The sequence below is a fragment of the Aotus nancymaae genome, unplaced genomic scaffold, assembly GCF_030222135.1.
Source record: "Aotus nancymaae isolate 86718 unplaced genomic scaffold, 86718_ANA_hifiasm-v0.15.2.pri h1tg000053l, whole genome shotgun sequence".
Taxonomy (NCBI): domain Eukaryota; kingdom Metazoa; phylum Chordata; class Mammalia; order Primates; family Aotidae; genus Aotus; species Aotus nancymaae.
Genome location: NW_026988467.1, coordinates 23,571,145 through 23,594,290, shown reverse-complemented (window position 1 = coordinate 23,594,290; position 23,146 = coordinate 23,571,145). Strand labels below are relative to the sequence as shown.

At 53.4% G+C, this 23,146-nt stretch overlaps 3 protein-coding genes across 4 annotated transcripts; 1 reads left to right on the top strand and 2 right to left on the bottom strand.

The window, feature by feature from the left end:
• Positions 1-3,908: 3,908 nt before the first annotated feature.
• On the top strand, positions 3,909-11,915 carry TENT5B (terminal nucleotidyltransferase 5B). The gene is made up of 2 exons (XM_012440227.2): positions 3,909-4,352; positions 9,987-11,915. Exons 1-2 carry the CDS (start codon positions 4,089-4,091, stop codon positions 10,998-11,000), a joined length of 1,278 nt encoding a protein of 425 aa, XP_012295650.1. The 5' UTR covers positions 3,909-4,088; the 3' UTR covers positions 11,001-11,915.
• On the bottom strand, positions 8,714-9,056 carry LOC105708626 (large ribosomal subunit protein eL39-like). Its single transcript, XM_064363747.1, has one exon. The coding sequence runs from the start codon at positions 9,030-9,032 to the stop codon at positions 8,877-8,879; it is 156 nt and encodes a 51-aa protein (XP_064219817.1). The 5' UTR covers positions 9,033-9,056; the 3' UTR covers positions 8,714-8,876.
• Positions 11,916-15,926: 4,011 nt separating the features above from the next.
• TRNP1 (TMF1 regulated nuclear protein 1) lies at positions 15,927-22,930 on the bottom strand. Of its 2 annotated transcripts, none has more exons than XM_064363528.1 (2): positions 22,087-22,930; positions 15,927-16,733 (listed from the first exon to the last, which is right to left on the bottom strand). In XM_064363528.1, the coding sequence occupies exon 1, from the start codon at positions 22,928-22,930 to the stop codon at positions 22,247-22,249; it is 684 nt and encodes a 227-aa protein (XP_064219598.1). In that variant the 3' UTR covers positions 15,927-16,733; positions 22,087-22,246. The 2 variants fall into 2 exon arrangements, with proteins under 2 accessions (XP_064219598.1, XP_064219597.1); XM_064363527.1 differs by having other exon boundaries at positions 22,105-22,930.
• Positions 22,931-23,146: the final 216 nt, after the last annotated feature.

Here is a 23,146-nt window from a genome sequence, read left to right as displayed (position 1 = left end):
TGACCATTCCCACCTGCTATCTATTTCTTTTCTTTTCTTTTTTTTTTTTTTTGAGACGGAGTGTTGCTCTGTCACCCAGGCTGAAGTGCAATGATGCGATCTTGGCTCACTGCAACCTCTGCCTACAGGGTTTGTTCAAGCAATTCTCTGCCTCAGCCTCCCAAGTAGCTGGGATTACAGGTGCCCACCACCACACCCGGCTAATTTTTGCATTTTTAGTAGAGACAGGGTTTCACCATCTTGGCCAGGCTAGTCTTGAACTCCTGACCTTGTGATCCACCTGCCTCAGCCTCCCAAAGTGCTGGGATTGCAGACATGAGCCACCTCACTTGGCTTTTTTTTTTTTTTTGAGATGGAGTCTTGCTCTGTTGCCCACACTGGAGTGCAGTGGCTCAATCTTGGCTCACTGCAACCTCTGCCTCCCAGGTTCAAGCGATTCTCCTGCCTCAGCCTCCTGAGTAGCTGGGATTACAGGAGGTACCCACCACCATACCAGGCTAATATTTTGTATTTTTAGTAGAGATGGGGTTTTACCGTGTTAGCTAGATCTCCTGACCTCGTGATTTGGCAACACAAAGTGCTGGGATTACAGGCGTGAGCCACCGCGCCTGGCCCTTTTTTTTTGAGACTGAGTCTCACTCTGTTGCCAAGGCTGGAGTGCAGTGGCACGATCTGGGCTCACTACAATTTCCACCTACTGGAGGTTGCAGTTAGCCAAGATCATGATTCTCCTGCCTCAGCCTCCTGAGTAGCTGGGATTACAGGCATGCGCCACCATGCCTGGCTAATTTTTTTGTATTTTTGGTAGAGATGGAGTTTCACAGTGTTGGTCAGGCTGGTCTTAAACTCCTGACCTCATGATCCACCCACCTCCGCCTTCCAAAGTGCTGGGAATACAGGTGTGAGCCACCTCACCCGGCCAGGAGTATATATATATATATATATATATATAGAGAGAGAGAGAGAGAGAGAGAGTCTTGCCTGTCACCCAGACTGGAGTGCAATGGCTCAATCTAGGCTCACTACAACCTCCACCACCCAGGTTCAAGCGGTTCTCCTGCCTCAGCCTCCCAAGTAGCTGGGATACAGACGAGAGCCACCAAACCCAGCTAATCTTTTGTATTTTAGTAGAGACAGGGTTTCACCATGTTGACCAGGCTGGTCTCGGACTCCTGACCCCGTGATCTGCCCGCCTCAGCCTCCCAAAGTGCTGGGATTACAGGCGTGACCGGCCTGAGAACAATATTTAAGATAAAAAAAGGCTGGGCGCTGCGGCTCACGCCTGTAATCCCCGAACTTTGGGAAGCCGAGGTGGGCAAATGACTTGAGGCCAGGAGTTTGACACCAGCCTGGCCAACACGGTTAAACCCCATCTCTACTAAAAATACAAAAATTAGCTCGGTGGCAGGTGGTGCACAGTTACTTGAGAGGCTGAGGCTGGAGAATCGCTTGAACCCAATCGGCAGAGGTTGCAGTGAGCCAAGCTCACACCACTGCACTCCAGCCTGGGCAACAGAGCCAGACTGTATGAAAAAAAAGAAAAACAGAAAAAAAAGTTGCAGCAATAAATCAGATAGACTCAATTTCTGAATTTTCACCACAGCACATATGTTTAAAATCAGAAAAACAAAATTTTGAAGTAACAGGTGGAGTTGGGGAAAAATAAAAAAATTAAAGTAACAACAAGCCGGGTATGGTAGTTCACACCTGTATCCCTTATCACTGCACTTCGTTTTTTGTTTTTTGTTTTTTTTGGGACGGAGTCTCACTCTTTTTGCCCAGGCTGGAGTGCAGTGGCACCATCCTGGCTCACCACAACCTCCGCCTCCTGAGTTCAAGCAATTCTCCTGCCTCAGCCTCCCAAGTAGTTGGAATTATAGGCATATGCCACCACACCTGGCTAAATTTCTGTATTTTTAGTAGAGACAGGGTTTCTCCATGTTGGTCAGGCTGGTCTCAAACTCCTGACATCAGATGATCCACCCACCTTGGCCTCCCAAAGTACTGGGATTACAGGCATAAGCCACCACACTGGGCCTTATCTCTGCACTTTGGGAGGCTGAGGCCAGCAGATCACTTGAGCCCAGGAGTTCAAGACCAGCCTGGGCAACATGGCCAGACCCTTATCTCTACAAAAAAATTAAAAAATTAGCTGGGTGTTGTGGCATGTGCCCATAGTCCCAGGGACTTAGGAGGCTGAGATTCGGAGGACTGCTTCAGCCAGAGTGGTTGAGGCTGCAGTGAGCCACGATTATGCCAGTGAATTCCAGTCTGGGCAACAGAGTGAGACCCTGTCTCAAAAAAAAAAAACAGGTTGGGCGCAGTGGCTCACGCTGTAATCCCAGCACTTTGGGAGGCTGAGTTGTGTGGATCACTCCATCTCAAAAACAAAACAAAAACAAAGACAGAATAAAACAAACAAAAAAACAAAATTAGCCGGGCATGGTGGCGCATCCTGTAATTCCAGCTACTCAGGAGGCTGAGGCAGGAGAATAGCTTGAACCCAGAGGTTGCGGTGAGCTGGGATCATGCCATTGCACTCCAGCCTGGGCAACAAGAGCGAAACTCCATCTCAAAAAAAAGGTTGGGTGCGGTGGCTCACATGGTAAACCCACCACTTTGGGAGGCCAAGGCAGGCGGATCATAACGTCAGGAGTTTGAGACCAGCCTGGCCAACATGGTGAAACTCTGTCTCAACTAAAATTACAAAAATTAGCTGAGTGTGGTGGTGGGTACCTGTAGTCACAGCTACTCCGGAGGCTGAGGCAGGAGAATAGCTTCGACCTGCAGAGAAACATGTAAATATATTATTCATTCTCTAGCCCCAGAAAGCTGCTGGGTCTGTGTAGGTGCAGTGGAAAAAGCATAAGCCACAGATTCTATAGCACTGGTTCAGGACCAGGGCCTAACTAGTTTGCTGTGTGACAGTGGGGTAATCACACAAACTCTGAGTGGATCCCCCATTCTCTAAATTTGCTATGCTGTACATCAACACTCATCATATTCTGGTTTGCAAATGCCAATCAACAGAGTGCTTTAGAAAGCCTTTACCTTAGGGCCAGGTGCGGTGGCTCAAGCCTGTAATCCCAGCATTTTGGGAGGCCAAGGCGAGTGGATCACAAGGTCAGCAATTTGAGGCCAGCTTGGCCAATATGATGAAAACCCTTCTCTACTAAAAATGCAAAAAAAGTCAGTTGGGCGTGGTGTCACTTGCCTACTCTGGGGGCTGAGGCAGGAGAATAGCTTAAACCCGGGAGGTGGAGGTTGCAGTGAGCCAAGATCGCGCCACTGCACTCCAGCCTGGGCGACACGGTGTAACTCCGTCTCAAAAAAAAAAAAAAAAAGAAAGAAAAAGAAAGAAAGAAAGCCTTTACCATGGTATGCACAGAACAGAGTTTATTATTATACCTTTTCTAGGCTCTGGAAAACTGCCAGATCGTGAGCAGTGCTGTGCAGAGTTGATCACGTGGCGCAATTTGGGCTTCTGAAAATGGCAGATGACCAAGACAAAGGCCCGGTGACTTCTCAATTTCTTTCAGCGCTAAAAAACAAAAAACAGAAACTTGGAATTTCTCAGTGGCCTGACTCTACTACAAACTCCGCCGGTTACTTCCCTCCCTCCTGCCCCTGAGGGGAGCTGTCCCTTTAAGTCCAGACATGGGCCAATCACAGTGAACAGAAGTTCTTTAAGGACCAAAGGAGGGAATTCAGCTTGAGAAGGAGGGCGGGGCAGGGGCGTGCCCTCCAGCCAATCGGAATCTCCCTGGAGAACAGTGACTCACGTGCAAAGCTCTGCCGACCAATGTCCTGAGCGTCGAGAGGCGGGGCAGCTCCCGATGTGTGGCAGCGGCCGGGACCAATGAGCACGTCGCCCGCGGCCTATAAGAGTCCGCTGGGCCCCCGGCTGCAGGCGCTAGGGTCGGTCAGTCGTCGCCGTCCGAGGTGTACCTTGGCTTTCTCTCGCTGTCGCTGCCGCCCCGTCCCTGCCTCCGTGCTCCCCGGCTTGGCTCCGGCCCAGCCGCTCTTCCTGTCCTCCTCCCCTTAACCACCCCCACGGTTTCTGCCGTCGGGGTCCGGGGTCCGGGCAGATGATGCCGTCGGAGAGCGTAGCTGAGCGCGGGGATGGGGCAGCTGTGCAGGTGGGGATGGCTGCGGCCACGGTGGTGGCCACGGTAGCCCCGGTAGGCGGCGGCCCCGACCCGGAGGCCTTCTCGGCCTCCCCCGGACGGCACCTGAGCGGGCTGAGCTGGCCACAGGTGAAGCGACTGGACGCTCTTCTGAGCGAGCCGATTCCCATTCACGGGCGCGGCAATTTCCCCACGCTGAGCGTGCAGCCCCGGCAGATCGTGCAGGTGAGACGACGCTGGGCGGGGGATGTGGTGGAATCCCTTCTGAAGCTCTCGAGGCTGGAAGGCATTTGGAGTCTGAGTCTCTAGACAGCTAGAGAAACTGAGGAACGCGGACAGGGCTGTAACAATTGCATAGCATTATGAATCGCAGACCAGACCTCCCCCTGCATCTACTAATCCTTCCCTATCTGGCTTTTTCATCTCGACTCCTGGAGAACTCTGATTCCCCACAGACCATTCACCTAGGGCCTGGCTGGGGGAGGGGAGGAGGATGTCGAGGGCATTAGGGGAAGAATTTGTCTCTGCCTACAAGGACAAAAGATGCCAGGCGGCCCTGGGTGGGTAAGTGTGAATGCTTGAGTTCAAAATAGACTTTCCTTCCCTATCTGGGCATCCCTGGCCCTCAGCCTCCTTTCCTCCCGAGGTTCTAGAAGTAGACTCTAGGCCTTATGTTCCTACAGCCCTTTGCTGGAGAAACTCACCCTTCCCCCTCGGCCCTGTGGAAAAGCCAAGAAATCTTGTCAGGGACTCCCTCTCTCAGCTGCGGTTGTGGCCCAAGATTTATTAAGCCGAAGGTCAGACCTGATACCCCACCCCCAACAGCAACATTAAATGACCAATTTAGGTGCTGCTTCTTCTTCCCAAGATTGGAAATGAAGGCCGACCCAGGCCTCAGGCCCCATGTCCCATCTCTCCTGAGGAACCGGAGAAGAGAATTCTGACAGCCCCTCCCTCCTCCTTCGTACTCCAACTCTTCCCTTTATCTGAACCTCAACGACCCCAAGACTGCTTTTTCATCTGTACAGCCCAGATGCTGTCATGTTCTGAAATACCAGAATGTGGTAATTGTACCCATTTTATAGCTGGGGCAGTGAGCCACCTAAGATTACTTAATGAGGTGAAAATCAAACCCAGGGAATCTTGGGTCTTCCCAGGAGCAGATTATGGTAGGTTCGATGTTTTCCCACCCCTGCCCCTGCTCCCAAGGTCAACTTCTAGGTCTTAGAAAGGCTCCTCTGATAAAAGAAACCAGGAAACCCAGCGAGGACTCCTGTGCATTCCTGCCAGCTGATAGCTTTCTTCCTGGGGAGGCAGACTTAACAGCCTGGATGAAACAGGCCTTTCCCTTGCCTCCTACCACCTTAGCTTCCTGCAGAGGGGGAGGGGTGCCTGCTGGGGGATTACCTCCCTCACCCTCCTGAGGAACTAGGAACAGGAGGGGGTGAGGGCAGATTATCCTGGGCTGACTCATGTGGCTGAAGCATTCCTCGGCTGCCCTGCTCAAGAAACTGGTCACCTGGGGAAACCAGTCAAGGCTTTACTCCCCAGGACTGTCAAGTCAATCCTGGGGCCCCAGCTGCTGCACCTCCATGACTGTGGCCCCAGGCATTGGGGGAGGGGGAAGGTGGAGCCCAGTGTGGCAGCCTCCCTCTGCAAGAACAGGGGATACCCTGGAGGGAGGAGAACTCCTTGCCCTGTCAGTATGGTTTAAACTGCCCCTCTTGGTGTCTGCTCTGTGCCAAGCCCTGTTTGGGAAGTCAAGGGCGCAGATGTGACTGGGACTCAGCCTCCTCCCTTCAGGTGCTCCTAGCCAGATGGGGGAGACTCCAGGTCAATAGGAGCTAACCTCACAATGTGATGGTGGTGCCACGTCCTTCTAGACCCGGGTCAGAGACAGCCCAGAACAGGGAGCTGTCGGCGGCAGTGAGGAAGGGTGGCAGAGACTTCAGAGCTGGGCTGGGAAGTTGGACTTCTGGATTCAGGGCCTGGGCTGTTAGTTGTCAGTTCCCCTTGCTGGGCTCAGTGTCCCCGTCTGTTCAGTTGGGATGGATGGACAAGGCTGCTGCTCTCTCTCCAACACCCTCTAGTTCCAGACTCCAAAGGGAACAGGTGCTTTCACCTGGCCTGTACAGCTGCCTCCACAGGAAAGAAAGTTTCTTGGAAGAAATCCACAGCTGTCAACCTCGAAAGCTGTTGGGATGTGTGCAGGGATGGGGGCGGGGAGAGGGGAGGGTGGTGCCAGCTCTTGCCTCATGGCTTTTCACCACTGCTGAGTTGTCCTATGGCTCAAAAATTGGAATCTTTCTCCATCTCCACCCCTACAAGGCTTTGCCTGGAGTGACAATCTGAGCAGCTAGATGCTGTTCTTGCTTGTATCTATGCTAAAGGGACCCGCCCTACTGTAAGGAGGCTTCCCAAAGCTACAGGCAAGGAGGGCTTTTATTGGCTGTGTAACCTTGGACAAGTCCTTCGCTTCTCTGGGCCCAGAGGATTGAACTAGATAATCTTATCTCTCCAGCTGCAGCCAGAGGGCCTGCATCAGGCTGCCCCGCAAGTGAGTTTTGTAAGCCTGCTGGCTGACGGCGTCTGTCAGCCTCCCCGCAGGTCTCAGCAGCAGCCTGGAGGAGAGTGGTGGTGGGGAGGGTCTTGGCATGGGAGAAAGGAGGGTGCAGCCCCTGCCCCCTCCATGGCTGGAAAGTCTGATTCAGGAGGCACCAAGCTGCCCTGCAGTACTTGGGTGTGGTGGTAACTGGAGACCGCCTGCCAAACTGGCAGTAGTCACACCTGGGAAGGAGACAGCAGCGACTGGCTGGCTGACACAGCTGGCCCCATGGCCCTGACGCAGGGGATTTAACAAGAGTACTCCTGCCTACTCACTAGGCCAGATGCCATGCCCTGGGCTGGGCACCGGCCTGGGAGCAGGAGCTGGCACCAAGTAAGCCTCAGTCAGCCCTAATGGGATTTGAGGAAGGGGCTGGTCTTCTCTGCAGGCTTGGCAGTCCTTGGACCAAGGTCTTTGGCCCATGCAGGCACAGCTGCCAGCTGACAGGGTGTGGGTTAGAAGTCCCACAGGCTGGACTGCAGCAACTGGCCCTGTCTGGCCAAGGCCTTTCCCAACCCCCACCTTCCTGTTCCCCAACTACTCTGGCTCTGGGCTTCGGTGACTTGAGGGCTGACTTCAAAATTTGGAAAGAGAAGGAGGATTAGAACAGTAGTCTATGCTCCTTCTGAACCCTGGGACTGTAATGTGGTAGAAACAGGATAGGCTTTGAAGTCATCCATACACGGGTTTGAAGGCATCTCTGCGTGATCTTGTGCAGGTGATATAACTCCTGTGAGCTTCAGTTTCCCAGAAGATCATAAAGACCTGTCCCAAGCCTGGCACAGTGGCTCATGCCTATAATGCCAGTACTTTGGGAGGCCGAGGCAAGAGAATAGTTTGAGTCCAGGCGTTGGGACCAGCCTGGGCAACCTGGCAAGATCCCATCATTGCAAACAATAAAAAATTGCTGGGTGTGATGGCACGCACCTTAAATCCCACCTACTTCGGAGGCTGAGGTGGGAGGATTGCTTGAGCCCGAAGGCAGAGGTTGCAGTGAGCTGAGATTGTGCCACTGCACTCACTCACTCACTGCATTCCAGCCTGGTCCACAAGAGCAGAACTCTCTCTCAAAAAAAAAAAAAAAAAAAAGGAATGGAGGGAAGGAAGGTAGAGAAGGGGATTTGGAAAGGCAGACAAAATTCCGTATTAAAAAAAGAAAGACCTGTCCTGGCATGGTAGCTCACACCTGTAATCCCAGCACTTTGGGAGGCCTAGGCAGGCAGATCACAAGGTCAAGAGTTTGAGACCAGCCTGACCAACATGGTGAAACCCCGTCTCTACTAAAAATACAAAAATTAGCTGGGTGTCATGGTGGGTGACTTTAATCCCAGCTACTCTGGAGGCTGAGGCAGGAGAATCGCTTGAACCCCGGAGGCGGAAGTTGCAGTGAGCTGAGATCGCACCACTGCACTCCAGCCTGGACTCCATCTCAAAAAAAAAGACCTGTCCGCATAGATTCTGGCAACAAGGTCCAGTGCTGGCACTCACTAGGTGCCTAGCCTCCCTCCTCCACCCTCTGTGTTCCTGACAGCCAGGTGCTTACCCTCCCGTTGCCATGACAATATCTTCTCCTGGTAAAGGTGCTCCTCCCGGAAGTCTTCCTGGAGGGTGCCACCCGCCTCAGATTGCCCCACCACAGCTTGCCTTCTCAGCACTTAGGTACATTCTTTGTAGTAATTCCCTGGGAGGCAAGGAGAACAGCCTAGTCTAGAGCTGGGTGCTGACTTGGCAGCAAGGCAGGGTTGCAGAATCACTCAGGGCAGGAATGCTGCCTGGTCACTTTCAGGACAACTTTGGGTTACGGAGGAAACTGAACAGCCCCGACCCTCAGCTTTACTCTTCTCCCGACCTGGTACCTCAGTCGAGGAACCACTTAGAGGTTTATTTTTATTTATTTATTTTTGAAGTGAAAGGTCTCACATATTTATTACTGAACCCAGGCAACCAAAGCCTTCCTCTTTTTTTTTTTTTAACATGAATAATGGAAGCACTGTGGGTTATACTAACTAATGCCTTCATAACAGATCCAGAGAGGAAACTGTTCAAACTTCTCCAGATAGCGGTGACATTTTTCAGCTTGATTTGGTAACACGATTGTGACCTTCAGACAGCATAAATATGTGTGCCATCGCATGTGTAATTTCTTATAGACCCAGCTTAGTTCTTCTCCAATGCCTCCTTTTGGAGTTGTACCTGATTTTATTACCAGTTTTCATCTGAATCCACTGGGGAATGGGGCGATTTTGCTTTTGTTTCTTGGCCAGGAATCGGTTAATCCTGAAAGTCTTGTGAGAAGACATGGCGAGAAACGGAGTAAAGCACACACCACGATGGCAGAGAAAGGAAGAGAGCCACTTATAGGTTTATCTGTCATGTGCCATCAAGCCTGGGGGCTGTCTGAGGGCTGAGACCTTTCACTGAGCCTTAGTTATTTCACCTGTAAGCCTGTTTGACTGTAAGCCTCAGTTTCCTCATCTGAGAGCAAAAAAAAGTATGTAATATTTGCCTCACTGGGTCCTTGTAAGGATGAATTAGGATGAGTACATCGTAGTCAAAAGGACATACGTGAACTTGAGAATCCAGCTAACCTGGGTTCTGGTCTCAGCCTGACTGCTCTATGACCTTGGACATGTTTCTTAACCTCTCTGTGCCTCAGTCTTCCATCTATCAATCAAAATAATAATACTCAAATGTAGGATTATCAGGAGGGTTAATGTGGTCATGAATGTGAACTGCTAACCATATTCCCAACATGTTTGAGCAGTCAGCACAGTGCCTGGCACAAAACTGTTTAACTAGCAGTTTGAGAGAGATAGAATAGCATGGTTAAGACTTGGACTCTCAGTTTTATTCGCACCTCTGCATTCACCAGCTGTTTGCTTTTGAGCTAGGTACTTGGCCCCTCTGTACTTCCATTTTTGCATCTGAAAGTGGGAATAATAGTATCCACCTCACAGGGTTATTGTGAGGATTAAGTGACCTGCCATTTAGTAAATTCCATGCATATGTGTGCTATTATCATTGCTATTCTTTCTGAGTCATTCCTCCAGATGGGCCATTCTCTAGATTCTGCTTAGAGAGTTAAATGACTTCCCCCACCCCACCCCCCAAAAAAGTTAAATGACTTTCCAAAGGCCTAACAGCTGGTTAGGGGCCAACTATGGTTGAGGTTACTGTGATGATTGCATAGAAGCCCTTGGTGGACCCCTGGGGCCTGCTCCTGACACCTCTCCCTCCTGCTGTCCCCTCCGCAGGTGGTCCGCAGCAGCCTGGAGGAGCAGGGACTACGCGTGCACAGTGTGCGGCTGCATGGTTCAGCTGCCAGCCACGTGCTACACCCTGAGAGTGGCCTGGGCTACAAGGACCTGGACCTGGTGTTCCAGGTGGACCTGCGCAGCGAGGCATCCTTCCAGCTGACCAAGGCAGTGGTGCTGGCCTGCCTGCTAGACTTCCTGCCGGCTGGTGTGAGCCGGGCCAAGATCACGCCACTGACGCTCAAGGAGGCATACGTACAGAAGCTGGTGAAAGTGTGCACAGACTCAGACCGCTGGAGCCTCATCTCACTGTCCAACAAGAGCGGCAAGAATGTGGAACTCAAGTTTGTGGACTCAGTGAGACGCCAGTTTGAATTCAGCATAGACTCCTTCCAGATCATCCTGGACTCCCTGTTGCTCTTTGGCCAGTGCTCATCCACTCCCATGTCTGAGGCCTTCCACCCAACGGTCACAGGCGAAAGCCTGTATGGGGACTTCGCTGAGGCCCTGGAGCACCTGCGGCACCGTGTCATCGCCACGCGCAGTCCCGAGGAGATCCGAGGTGGTGGCCTCCTCAAGTACTGCCACCTCCTGGTGCGGGGCTTTCGGCCCCGGCCCAGCACTGACGTGCGCGCCCTGCAACGCTACATGTGCTCCCGCTTCTTCATCGACTTTCCGGACCTGGTGGAGCAGCGGCGCACCCTAGAGCGCTACCTAGAGGCCCACTTCGGTGGAGCTGATGCCGCCCGCCGCTACTCCTGCCTGGTGACGCTACACCGGGTGGTCAACGAGAGTACCGTGTGCCTCATGAACCATGAGCGCCGCCAGACGCTGGGCCTCATTGCTGCACTGGCGCTGCAGGCACTGGCTGAGCAGGGCCCCGCTGCCACTGCTGCCCTGGCCTGGCGCCCACCAGGCACCGACGGAGTTGTGCCGGCCACTGTCAATTATTACGTGACCCCTGTGCAGCCTCTCCTGGCTCGTGCCTATCCCACCTGGCTGCCTTGTAACTGACTCAGACCCTGGCCAGAAGGGAAGGGACTAGGTTTCACGGGGTGGGGTGGGACCTCCAAGAGTGTGTGGAGGACATGACTAGGGACAGGCAGCCTGTGCCAGCTGGCCCAGCACTGCCGGGTTGGGCCTTCTGTTGAACAAACCAGACTTCCCCGAGCACGAGGCCGCTGTGGGCTTAAGGCCAGGCTGGGGTTCTCAGCTGGAGGACCCTTTGCTTATTGCATCACACTTTTGGACCCAGCATGACAGTGGGGTGCGGGAGCCATTTGTCTTGGAGGTCAATTGCCTTCAGGAGACAAAGCAAGTTTGGGGTGGTAGCCCAGCACCTCACATTGATTCCCATGGCCTACAAGGGTCTTTTTTGACTAGGGCTGGCCTGTGGTGATCCCGGCAGCTTTGGAGGGCCTGCAGCCCACACACTGACTGATATATGGTATGTTACAGGGACTTGTCACTTTGGGTTAGGCTGGGCCACCACAGGGCCTGATGGTCCAACTTGGGTAATCACTAGGGGGAGGGAAACTGAGGCATGAGGCAGTTACCTGGGTTTGGGGAGGGCTGGGTTTAGCCTGGTTCTCTGAAATAGATACCCTAAGCTGTGAAGCCTTCCTCTTGAAGGGTTGAGGTGGGCAGTGCACAGGAGCCAAGCCGCCCAGGGTGGGTCGCAGCCCAGGCCCTTCCAGGGTGTCACTCCTTTCCCCCTTGTGTTGCAAGGAGCCCTCCTGCCTGGGAGCTTGTTCTTTGGAGGGTGCTGAGCCTAAATATGCCACAGTCAAGTCAACATTCCTGCCCCACTGGCTTGGTTACAGGGCTCTCACGTGGGGGAGGGGAGCCCTGTAACCGCCTTGCACGTTCCCCTGGATTTGTTGCTATTTTGCACTCCTAACACCTGCCAATAAAGACTGTCTACACTGAGCCTAGTGCCATGCTTTCTCTGGGTAAAGAAGGACCTTCCATAGCTGTGGGGGCTGCAGCTGCCTCCTCCAGGTGGAGTCTGGCTTGTATTGTGGACAGGAGCATTTGTGGGGGGCAGGGTTTGAAGCCTGGGCTGTATCTGGGGGACTGTCCCTCCTTCCCCCAGAATCAGCCCCAGCCTGACCAGCTGTACACTGGGAGCTGCTGTCTACACGTGTAACCTGCACCTGCACGTTGCCTCAGCAGGTCTAGGACTCTTGTTAAGAAGTAAATATTTTGATGTTTTCTACCTGGAATCCAATAGCTCTGGGCCTAGCCTCAGACTCTAGTGCTCAGGGGTACTTGAGCCCAGCTCTATCTACCCCATCTCTTCAAGGGAGCAGCTAGAGAACAGGCTGGGTGAATCTGGACTGGCAGCCCCTCCAGTAAAGGCAGCTGAGACTGGGGAACTCCTAGGGTCCCCCCAAGCCTGAGCTCAGGTAGGGCCTCTACTTGGGAGAGGCTCCCTCAGTCCTCCAGCGCCTTTCCTTGCCCAGAGCACTGACCAGTGTACTCTGGCTCTCTCTAATCAGATCCTCTGGAGCGGGAGGGTGTCCCCTTTCTAAACCCAGATGGGGCCATGCCAGGCTGTCTAGGAGTGTCAACCGCAAGCTCCTAGGATGCTGCGCCCTCAAGGCATCAGCCAGTCAGTCATGGGCCTGGACGCTGCCCGCTGTTTACCCAGCCTCTTTGATCTAAGGATTGCAAAGCCCTTAACATATTCAGCCTCATTAGGGGCCTCTGAAGTGGTGACTTTGATGGTTCTAGCCAGGGTAGAAAAAACAAGGCTGCAGAGGAGGCTCCAGGTCACCAGGTAAGTCCAGCCACCTCACCTGCTCTGAGTCCCTTCTGCTGCTAGGCTCCAAATAGCTGGAAGGCGAGCAGAAAGGCTTTCTTTGCTTGGTGACATCCACCCCCATCCCAACTGTGCCCACCCCAACTAGGGTCATGAGAAGGACTAAGTTTGTCCCACCTCCTGAGTTGGCCATTTGAGACTTGGCGTGAGAGGCTCACTGTAAATACAACAAACTTACCTTTTTGGGCTGGGGGCTGGGGTTCACCTGGATGTGTTTGTCTTAAGGGCTGAAGAGACCAGGCCAAGCACAGTGGCTCATGCCTGTAATCCCAGCACTTTGGGAGGCTGAGGCAGGCAGATCACCTGAGGTCGAAAGTTCAAGAACAGCCTGACCAACATGGAGAAACCCTCTACTAAAAATAAAAAATAAGCTGGGTACGATGGTGCATGCCTGTAATCCCAGCTACTTGGGAGGCTGAGGAAGGAGAATCGCTTGAACCGGGCAGGCAGAGGTTGGAACAAGAGTGAAACTTTGTTTCAAAAAAAAAAAAAAAGCCAGAAACCCATGTGGTACATGTGTGTATACACCACATTCAGCCACCATGTGCCAGATACCATTCTGGATGCTGGGAATACATCACCAAACAAAAGACAAAATTCCTGTCCTTATGAAGGTTACATTCTAATGGAGTAGATAGAAAATAAACTGGACTGTATGTTCTTAGGTGGTCCATGACATGTAAAACTATGAAAAATATAGCAGGGTAAGGGACTGGAAATGCTGGGGTTTGCAAATTGAAAAAAGTCAGGGTGCAACTCATTGAAAGGTGACCTTTGATTGAACAAAGACAAAGGTGGTGGGAGGTGAGCATAAGGATGTCTAGGGAAAGAGCATTCTGGGCAGAGCTTGCTGGTGAATGTGTACGTGCTCTGGCCCATGCACCTGAGGGTGTCTGGCTGGCCTCGTGCAGATGCTGGTCCTGCACAAGCACACGGGCGTGAGGCAGTGGGGGCGTGTGAGACACATGTTCACGGTAGCAGCCGTGATATCTGGTGGGTTTCACTCTAGCAGGCACTATGCTGAGGTCTTCCCAATCATGATCTCTCATATCATCCTTGCAACAACTCCACAAGGAGAAACAAAGTATTCTTTCCATTTGGCAGGCACAGAAACTGAGGCCAGAGAGGTCAAAGAGGTTTGTCTGGCTCCAGAGCCATTGCTGTTAACCTCTGTTCCATCCTGCTCCTGCACTGTGATTTCACATGATGTGACAGTATGTCTCCTGTACGTATGTGACAGCAGGACATAATTTGACATTACTGTGACATTTGTCGTTTTGTATGTGACTATGGCACAGTGTAGTAGTGTGCCAAGATGTACGTTTTCTTGATGTACATGTGACACTAGTTATGGCTTGTGATGACTGTCAAGGGCTCATGGTGGCAGCAGCATGCCTGTGGGTATGTTTGGGAATGGTGCAGTATTTCTGGGTGTGAGAAAAACACTGACTCAGTGGCTGACATCGTTCCTCTTGTGGACAATTCCTGTGGCTACCTAAGACACCAGGACAGGCAGGGACCAGGAACTGGGACTTAGAGCCAGCAAGGCAAAGGCTGAGAGGGGAAAGCCCTGTCCTCCCTCCACCTTCCAACCTCACTGTGCTCTCCAAGCAACAGTCCACCCACCTCTTCAGACCCAACGGGTGGCGGGAGTTCCGAATGAGGAAAGAGCATTGCTGTGAGCTTTGGGGAACAAGGCACACCCTCAGTTACATGATACGCTGCCCTTCCACATCCACTCACCACACTTCTGCTCTGTGCCCCGGGGCCTGACATCTGTGGACTGCATCAATGGCTCCCTTGTTCCCCGGTTTCCTGTTGGATTGCCAATGAGACAGCCCAACATCTTAAGAAGACTTAAGGGAGGAGTAGAAGATGTTTATTCTCTTTGTTCCCTCTCCACCAGGTTGCCATGGTTGGTCACATCCCTCAACCAAAGGTCACTGTTCCTGTCAGGGGCCCCACTCCACACAGTGACCTCTCCTCACCCTCAGACTCAGGAGTTGTAAAGGTTTCTCACCTGCTGGCCCCAGAGAGCTGCACCATCCCTTGTTAGTATCTTTTTTTGGAGGGGATGGCACTCACCCAGGCTGGCATGCAGTGACACGATCTCGGCTCACTGCAACCTCTGCCTCCCAGGTTCCAGCGATGCTCCTGCCTCAGCCTCCCGAGTAGCTGAGACTACAGGTGTGCACCACCAAGCCCAGCTAATTTTTGTATTTTTAGTAGAGACAGGGTTTTGTCATGTTGGCCATGCTGGTCTCAAACCCCTGACCTCAGTTGATCTGCCCACCTCAGGCTCCCAAAGTGCTGGGATTACAGGCGTGAGTCACCATACCAAGCCCCTTGTTAGTTTCTTAAGCCCAGCCCACGCCTTTGGAAATAGTCTCTTTTTGTTTTATTTCTTGAGATAGGGTCTTGCTCTGTCACCCAGGCTGGAGCACAGTGGTACAATCACAGCTCAATGCAGCCTTGACCTCCTGGGCTACAAGCAATCCTCCCACCTCACCCTCCCAAGTAGCTGGGACCACAGGCATGTGCCACCCCACCTGGCTAAGTTTTTCATTTTTATAGATAAGGGATCTCCCAGGCTGGTCTTGAACTCCTGGGCTCAAGCTACCCTCCCCCTTTGGCCTCCCAAAGTGTGGGGATTACAGGCATGAGCCACCATGCCAGGCCAGAATAGCCTATTTTTAAAATACTTTCTAGTTTGAGTATGGCATCTCCTGCTTAGACACTGACAAACAGGTCCACATGGTCGCCAGCACAGTCACACACAGTCACACAACCCCCACAGGCCATTGTGCTACCATGTTGTCACCAATACACACAACCCCCCTCAGTGTCACACGGTCTCACATGTGCATTCTCATACCTGAGCTCCCTCATCACATCCTTTAATGAGGAAGACTTCCTGAGGAGGGGGGTAAGAGCAGATGGCTGTGAGCCAGGTCAAGGGAGAATGGGTCTGCAAATCAAAGTCAGTTGACAGGGCCAGACTGCCAAATGAAACAAAATAGAAGCTGCTCCAGGAACTGTCAACTTAAATAGCCATAACAGACACAGAGGAAAGACAGCAAGGACACTTGGCAAAGTAAACCTCAAAACCCCATGCATTTGCCTCTCATTATGGAAATTTATTCTTCCTGAATGTATAAGGCAGAAGACTAATTCAATATACATTCACTTGGCAGAATTCTACAAGTTCTGGGCTGTGTAAATGTGCCCCTCTTCCCTCTATTACCAGGATGTTTGAGTAAATGCGCTTCCTCTTTTTCATTTAAAACATTGCCTAGATGTTTTACATTGCCACCACCTCTTCCTGAGAAAAAGGGTGTGTCCCTCACCCTACCCCATAGGAGCCAGCAGACTATCTTTCTGAGGGGCCACAGGTACACTCCCACGTGGAGAGAAAAAGGGCAATGGATGAAGGAAACAGGGATTTTTCAAACTAATATTTTCCCTCAAACAGGCCTCCCTCACCCTTAGACTTTGAAGCAATGACATCTACTAAAATGGGGACCCCTGCTGGGCTGTGAATTGTTTAGGAATGATGACTATGTCTAAAAGAAATTCTTGGCCCAGGATGGGGTGGGGGAAAGGGAAAAAAATAAAAGAAATTATTTTGAGTTTCCCATTGGCAATGCTAGCTACACTTAATCTGACTGCATCCTGGGGACCTGTAGCAACATCTCCAATTGTGCAGTGTAAGCCAAAGTCAAACGTGGGGTACATGAAGAAATTCCGAGTGTCAGCCATTCCTCAGAACCCAGCCCCTTGTCAATGTGAAGCAAGAGGCTCCTGTAAGGAGGGCGCGGGGTTGTGTAAGGTCAATTCTCAAAGTCTTCCTGAAGTGCCCAGGGAGGAAGCCGAATCCAGGAGTCCAGATCCATAGAGTGGAGGCTCTGAGGAGTTGGAAGGAGCTGGAAAGAATAATTCCAAGAGCTTTAATGACCTCTTTCCCACAGCCACCCAGCCCCACCCAAACCCTTCAACTTGAAATCTGCCTGAAGAAGGGCCACCGTGGAGAGAAGACGCAGGAGGCAATAGTACGGAATGGGGATCCTGGGGGAAGCAGTGGTTCCCTTGGGCCTTTGTCCTTGGCTGGGATTCCCTAGCCTGAGCAGTTAGAATGGAATGTTCCTGGGATGAAAAGCCTGCCCCTCCTCCACTTTTCCCCTTATGGAGTTCCCCAGAGCCCATTTCAAGGATTCCTGATATGGTGATGCTTTGGAGAAGCAGAAGCCCACACTGCCCGGGGTTCTGTCCTGGTGGCCTCTCCAGGGCTGGGCAGGTTGGTTCCATCATTTATGGATCTCTACCATATACTAGGTACTTAGTATGACTTCTAATTTAATATTCAAGTTTTCTACGTCCTAGCTCCCCTCAAAAATACAAAAACATCTTGTAAGTCTGGATCTGAAAAAAAAAAAAGAAAAAAGAAAAAAAAAATCAGAAGAAACTGGCTCAGGAAAGGAAAGGCATTGCTCAGGATCCCTCAGTTGAGGAGTTCCAGGCCAGGACTAAATGTCAGGTCTGTCTTGTTCCCTTTTTGCCCCCACCGTGAAGTGTGTCATCCTCCTCCTCTGCCATCCCAGCTCTTTGCTCTCCTTGACACCAAACATTCCAGCCCAGATATGCAGGGAGAGGAGGCAGCCCTCCAAGGCAAGCCTTTGGGAGGCTTAAGCCCAGAGCATCCTTGGCCCACCCTCGTCAGAAGCCAGGTGTGCTGACTCAGCCTGACTCACCCCCCAGAGCCCAAGCAGGTTGGGGTGTGCCCAGACTCTGGGGGGAGGGGCACTTTCTGCCATCCCTCCAGCATCTCATGTCCCTTCCAAGACCCAAGGACCAGAAGTCACTATACACAGCCTTGAATGTGGGAACCCAGATATCCCCCTAAATGGACCCCTCTTTAGCCTGATAAATGAATCACCATATAGCCTAATGTTTAAGGGATCCCCCAGTTACAGCTCATGTCTTTGGGCAAGTCACCCGCCCTCCCTGTTTCTTCACCTGTGGAAATGGGGATAATAACCCTTACTTTGCAGAGTGGTGGCAAGGACTGGAACAGATTAATGGGTGTAAAGTGCTCAGGGGCCTGGCATAGAGGAGGTGGTTAAGATATTATTCCAGAACCAAGGGTTCCCTTCCCCCATCGCCCCTGGCCAGGGTGCAGTCAAGGACTAATGGGGGGAAGTAGGTTGGGGATCTCCAAGCTTTCCCAAATACCTCCACCTGCACTGCTCTTATGACAGGGAGCCTCTCCTTCAGCCATGAGAAGCCTGGGCACCTAAGTTGTTCTTGAGGAGCCCACTGACAGGCTTAGGGAAGGGGAGTGGCTGCAGGCTTGAGGCTTGGAGCACCTCGGCCATTTTCTGTGGCTCCAGCCTAATCTCTTTTTTTTTTAAGACGTAGTCTTGCTCTGTCACCCAGGCTAGAGTGCAGTGGCACAATAAAGGCTCACTGAGGGCCGGGCGCGGTGGCTCACGCCTGCCATCCCAGCACTTTGGGAGGCCGAGGCGGGTGGATCACGAGGTCAAGAGATCAAAACCATCCTGGTCAACATGGTGAAACCCCGTCTCTACTAATAATACAAAAAATTAGCTGGGCATGGTGGCACGTGCCTGTAATCCCAGCTACTCGGGAGGCTGAGGCAGGAGAATTGCCTGAACCCAGGAGGGGGAAGTTGCGGTGAGCCAAGATCACGCCATTGCACTCCAGCCTGGGTAACAAGAGCGAAACTCCGTCTGAAAAAAAAAATGGCTCACTGCAACCTCTGCCTCCCCTGTTCAAGCAATTCTCCTGCCTCAGCCTCCCAAGTAGCTGGGATTACAGGCATGCGTCACCATGCCCAGATAATTTTTTTGTATTTTTAGTAGAGATGGGGTTTCACCATATTAGCCAGGCTTGTCTCGAACTCCTGACCTTGTGATCTGCCCGCCTGAGCCTCCCAAAGTGCTGGGATTACGGGCCTGAGCCACCGCACCCAGCCTGCTCCAGCCTAATCTCTAAGGCAACCTTGGCCACCACTGGCAGCGGGACACTGGGTTCTGATCAATTAGTGTAACAAAGCCGTGAATGCAAAATGACTCAGGTCTTTCATCCTGATGGTGACCCCAAAAAGGGCTACCTGTCTTTCCTGAAAGTCTTTCCTCTCTGGGGTTCCAGGCTCAGCCTAGCCAAAGGGGCATCCTTTGCTCCCCTTTCAAAGAGGGTTCCTGCCCCTAGGGAGTCAGCAATGGGCACTGCTGTGGCCTCCAATACACCCCACTCAAGAAGCCATCACCAGAACTACACTCCCGCTCTATGAATGTGCCGACCATGACTACCCTGCTCTTTCTCCCAGACCCCTACAGTTCAAGTCCTGGGAAGCCCCTGGACTACCGGGTAAAGGGACAATTCAGGGCGGGAACAATAAAGTAACCAAATCTGCTCCAGGTTGCGCCCCCTCGTCTCGAGAAAGCAGCCCCACACTGCCCTCTGGTGGCACCATACACTTGGTTATCCAGGTAGGGGCAGGTCTCAGGTTAGAACCTTGAACTAGTCTCCCAGCCCTAAGAACCATCCTGAGGAAAGGCTCCTGTGCCCCTCATTTCCCTTTGCTGAGATCTGAATTCACTGGTGGCTCTCAGTGTCCTCAATTCACATATCCCCAAGATCCCTGTACTCTCCAGAGCTGGGGGCCACCAAGAAAGTGTTCTGAAAGTCATGTGGGGAGAAAGGTGGGTCAGTCTTCTGTCCCATGCTAGAGCTGGCCTCCAACAAACTGCTCAGCCCCCAAGGATCCCCTGGGATGGTCACAGCCAGGAAAGGCTGCCAGGAAAAGGGCTGGGAGACATAAGCCCTTAAAGTAGAGGGTTCCTGCCCCTAGGGAGTCGGTGATAGGCACAGCTGTGGCCTCCTTAAAAGTCACCCAGGCTGGAGTGCAGTGGCACGATCTCTGCTCACTGTAACCTCCACCTCCCGGGTTCAAGCATTTCTCCTGCCTCAGCCTCCCAAGTAGCTGGGATTACAGGTGCCTGCCACCACACCTGGCTAATTTTTTGTATTTTTAATAGAGGTGGAGTTTTACTGTGTTAGCCAGGATGGCCTCGATCTCCTGACCTTGTGATCCACCCACCTCAGGCTCCCAAAGTGCTGGGATTACAGCCACCGAGCCCAGCCTGAACGGAGCCAGACAGCTGAGTTTCTAGAGGGGGCCTTGGAGGGTCAGGCAGGTGTGGAAAGGTGCCTTTTGTTAGTTGCCTGTGAGGTAGTGGACACAGCACTAACTAGGAGCTGGGGTTCAAGTCTGTGTGTTTGTGCCCTGGCCAGGAAGCTTGGTGAGGAGCAGTGGAACATCTGGAAGTGGAGGGAGGGGGCACAGCTGCCTGTGACACCAGGACCAATCTCCAGTTACCCCCCCATACATACACACACACACACACACTCTCTTACTAGCCAGTGTCATCTCTAATTCTCTATTCACCCACCCCACCCCAAATCAGGACAAGCTGATTACAAATAAATCCTGGAGAAAGCCAAAACTATGATGGCACCGAGCACTTTACACCACTAGCTAAAAGCTTCTCTGGACCAAGTGCCCCCTCCCATGCAACCCAGAAAACACAGTCCTGGCTGCAGCCCAGCACCAAGGCCTGAGCTGAGTTCCATGTGTCACCTCCAAGAAGTCCTGTCCTCTCTAATCCTCTAGACCCCAAATGACCCAAGTGGCTTTGGAAGATGTTTCCTGTCTGGAAAGACCAGAGGATAGCATTGCCCCCTTCACTACTTCCCTGGGGTCCCCTAGCTTTGTCAGAGGCTCTGAGACCCCTTCCAGAACCTCCCTTCCCTGGCTAAGAAAGGGTTCAGGAAATTCTGGCTGCTGGCTGAGAAACCAGCCAAAAAGTTTCATATCTTGGGGGAAGGGCTGATGAGGGAGGATCTAGTAAGGGCCCCAATTCTCAGCCTGTCAGAAGAGTGTACCTGACCCTCCCAGATTCCCATGGGAGAAAGCATCCTCCCCACTTTACTCCATTCCGACATCCTGACCCTGGAAGGGACTGAGGAAAGCGGCCCAGAGTTGTTGTCAGTCACAGAGCAGACAGGATCCAGAAGCCAACTCTCCCTAGCCCCTACCCAGGGTACCGTGGGAAGGGCACACACAGGCCAGGGACCTTGGTTCTTCCCTCACTGGCCTGTGACATAGAGAAATTCCCTCTTCACTCTGTAAAAGATGGACTTTAAATTAGCATGTGGCTCTATCATCAAAAGCAGTGCCTGTTTCTAGGTATAAGTTAAAATAATAAATTACCTTTTCATGATTTAGGGGGTAAGAAGAAGGACCTCCGCCCTGTGTTATCACCACCACAGCCCCTCTGTGAGGTGAAGAGATCCACTTCACAGACTGACAAGTGAGTGCAATTAACTCAGCTGGTGAGTAGCAATGCAGTAGCCAGGTCATTCACAGCTGAGTGGGGACAGAGGAATGGGAAGCTGAAGGGCATTTGGACAGTAAAAGAAGCAGATCTCACCTCAGATCTGGCCATTTAAGGCCGCCTTTCTGGAAGCTGATGTTATTACCTGTCCCCTTGGGGCCTGTTAAAGGGTATCACCTGGTTCCACCCTGGCCTAGCTATCTTAGGGGCAGGTTGGGAGCTAAGTCTGTAGGTTTTGCTATATAAGGATCCCTGGGTGAGCAGGGGCCAGACACCCTGTCCTGGTTATCTGAGTCAGGCCATAGTCTTAGCGAAGCTGCATGAGGGCATAAGAAAAGCTGTCTTCTAGAAGCAGAAGAGCCCAAGTATGAAGGGAACAAATCCTAAACCTCTCTGGGATTCTGTCTCCCCAGATGGGAAACAGGCCTAGAGCAGAATTCAGTGGTACAGCCCTGTGCCAGCCCCTACTCCATCCTGGGGCCTCATTATTCTGTCCTCCTGAAGGCATGGAGCTGGGCGGCGCCAGGAAGCAGCGGCCTCAAGGGCAAGACTGCTCACAGCCCCGAGGGGTCTGGGAAAGGCAACGCAAGCCGGGGTGAGGATGGGGGTTGCTGGATCCATGCCGCAGGTTCCAAATGGTAAAGTTTGCCACCAACCCGTTCCTGGGATCTGAGCCCCCTCAAGAGTCCAACTCATAATGGAGACTTGGTGCTACCACCTTACTACCCAGATGGTCGGGGAGAGACGGGAACAGAAAGTGGCAGCTTTACTAGGGACCCAGCAGAAGCCGGCAGCCCCAGGGAAGGGAGTTCCGGGGCCCTGGACCAGCCCCCCAACACATCCTGACCCTCGAACGCACCAGCCGCTAAGAGCGCACCTCAGCCTCCTCTACTGTGCCCCTGGCCCCCCACTGTCTCTTCCTGCAGATCCGTCTTCCATCCAGCCAGCGTCCGCGATCAGTCGGTCGGTCGGCACCTTGGTGAGGCCTGTTGGGGTGGCCAGGGGTCCGGGCGTGGAGGTCAGCGCTGCGGGGAGGCGGGGCCGCGGGGCGGGCTGCGGCGGAAGGGCGAGTCGGGCTCGGGGCCGTGGCCGCGCCGCAGTCGCCCGGCGCCCCATGGCACGCAGCCGCCCAGGCCGAGCGCGGAGGCCAGCAGGGCAGGGGGGCGGCCGCGGCGGCCGCGGCGCTGGCCCTTCTTCAGGCGCGACCCGTGCGCCGCCAGGTAGAGCTCGGCCTGCGCCACGCCGCCGCTCAGGCGGCTCAAGCTCTCCGCACGGTGCGCTAGGCGCAGCTCCGCTGCCAAGAAAACGCGGTGCAGCTGCAGCACGCGGCTCTCCAGCTCGGACACCAAGCGCCTGCGGCCCTCCACTTCCAGCAGCCGCCGCCGCGCCTCGGCCAGCTCCAGAGCGCGGCCTCCTGCGCCCGCCGCCGCGCCAGAGCCCCCTCCGGGCCCGGCGATCCCCGCGCCCCCGCTAGCGCCCTGGCGCCAGTGCTGCAGCTCCTGGCCCTCGGCCGCGCCTGCCGAAGTCCCGGCTCTGTCTGGCAGCAGCGGGGACTGAGCCGGGGTCGGGGTCAGGGTCAAGGTCGGAGTTGGGGGCGGGGGCTGAGAGGATGGCATGGGCTCCCAGGGCGGCGGCGGCGACCCTGGCTCTGCCGTCCCTTCTTGGGCCCCCGGGCCGCAGGCGCTGATGCGGCAGCCCGGCATCCCCCGCCCCCCGGCGGTCTGCGGCTGTTGGTGCGCTGGGAGGATGAGCACCGCGCTCCTGAAAATCAAAACTCGGCCGCAGACCCCACACCAAGGCCGCGCCCGCCGCCCGCGCATCTTATAGAACACGGGGCGGAGCGACGGGCAGCGCAGCCAATCAGAGATGGGCATGCCCTGAACCCGCCCCCTCCCCTGCTACGCTTTCAGGGCATTCTC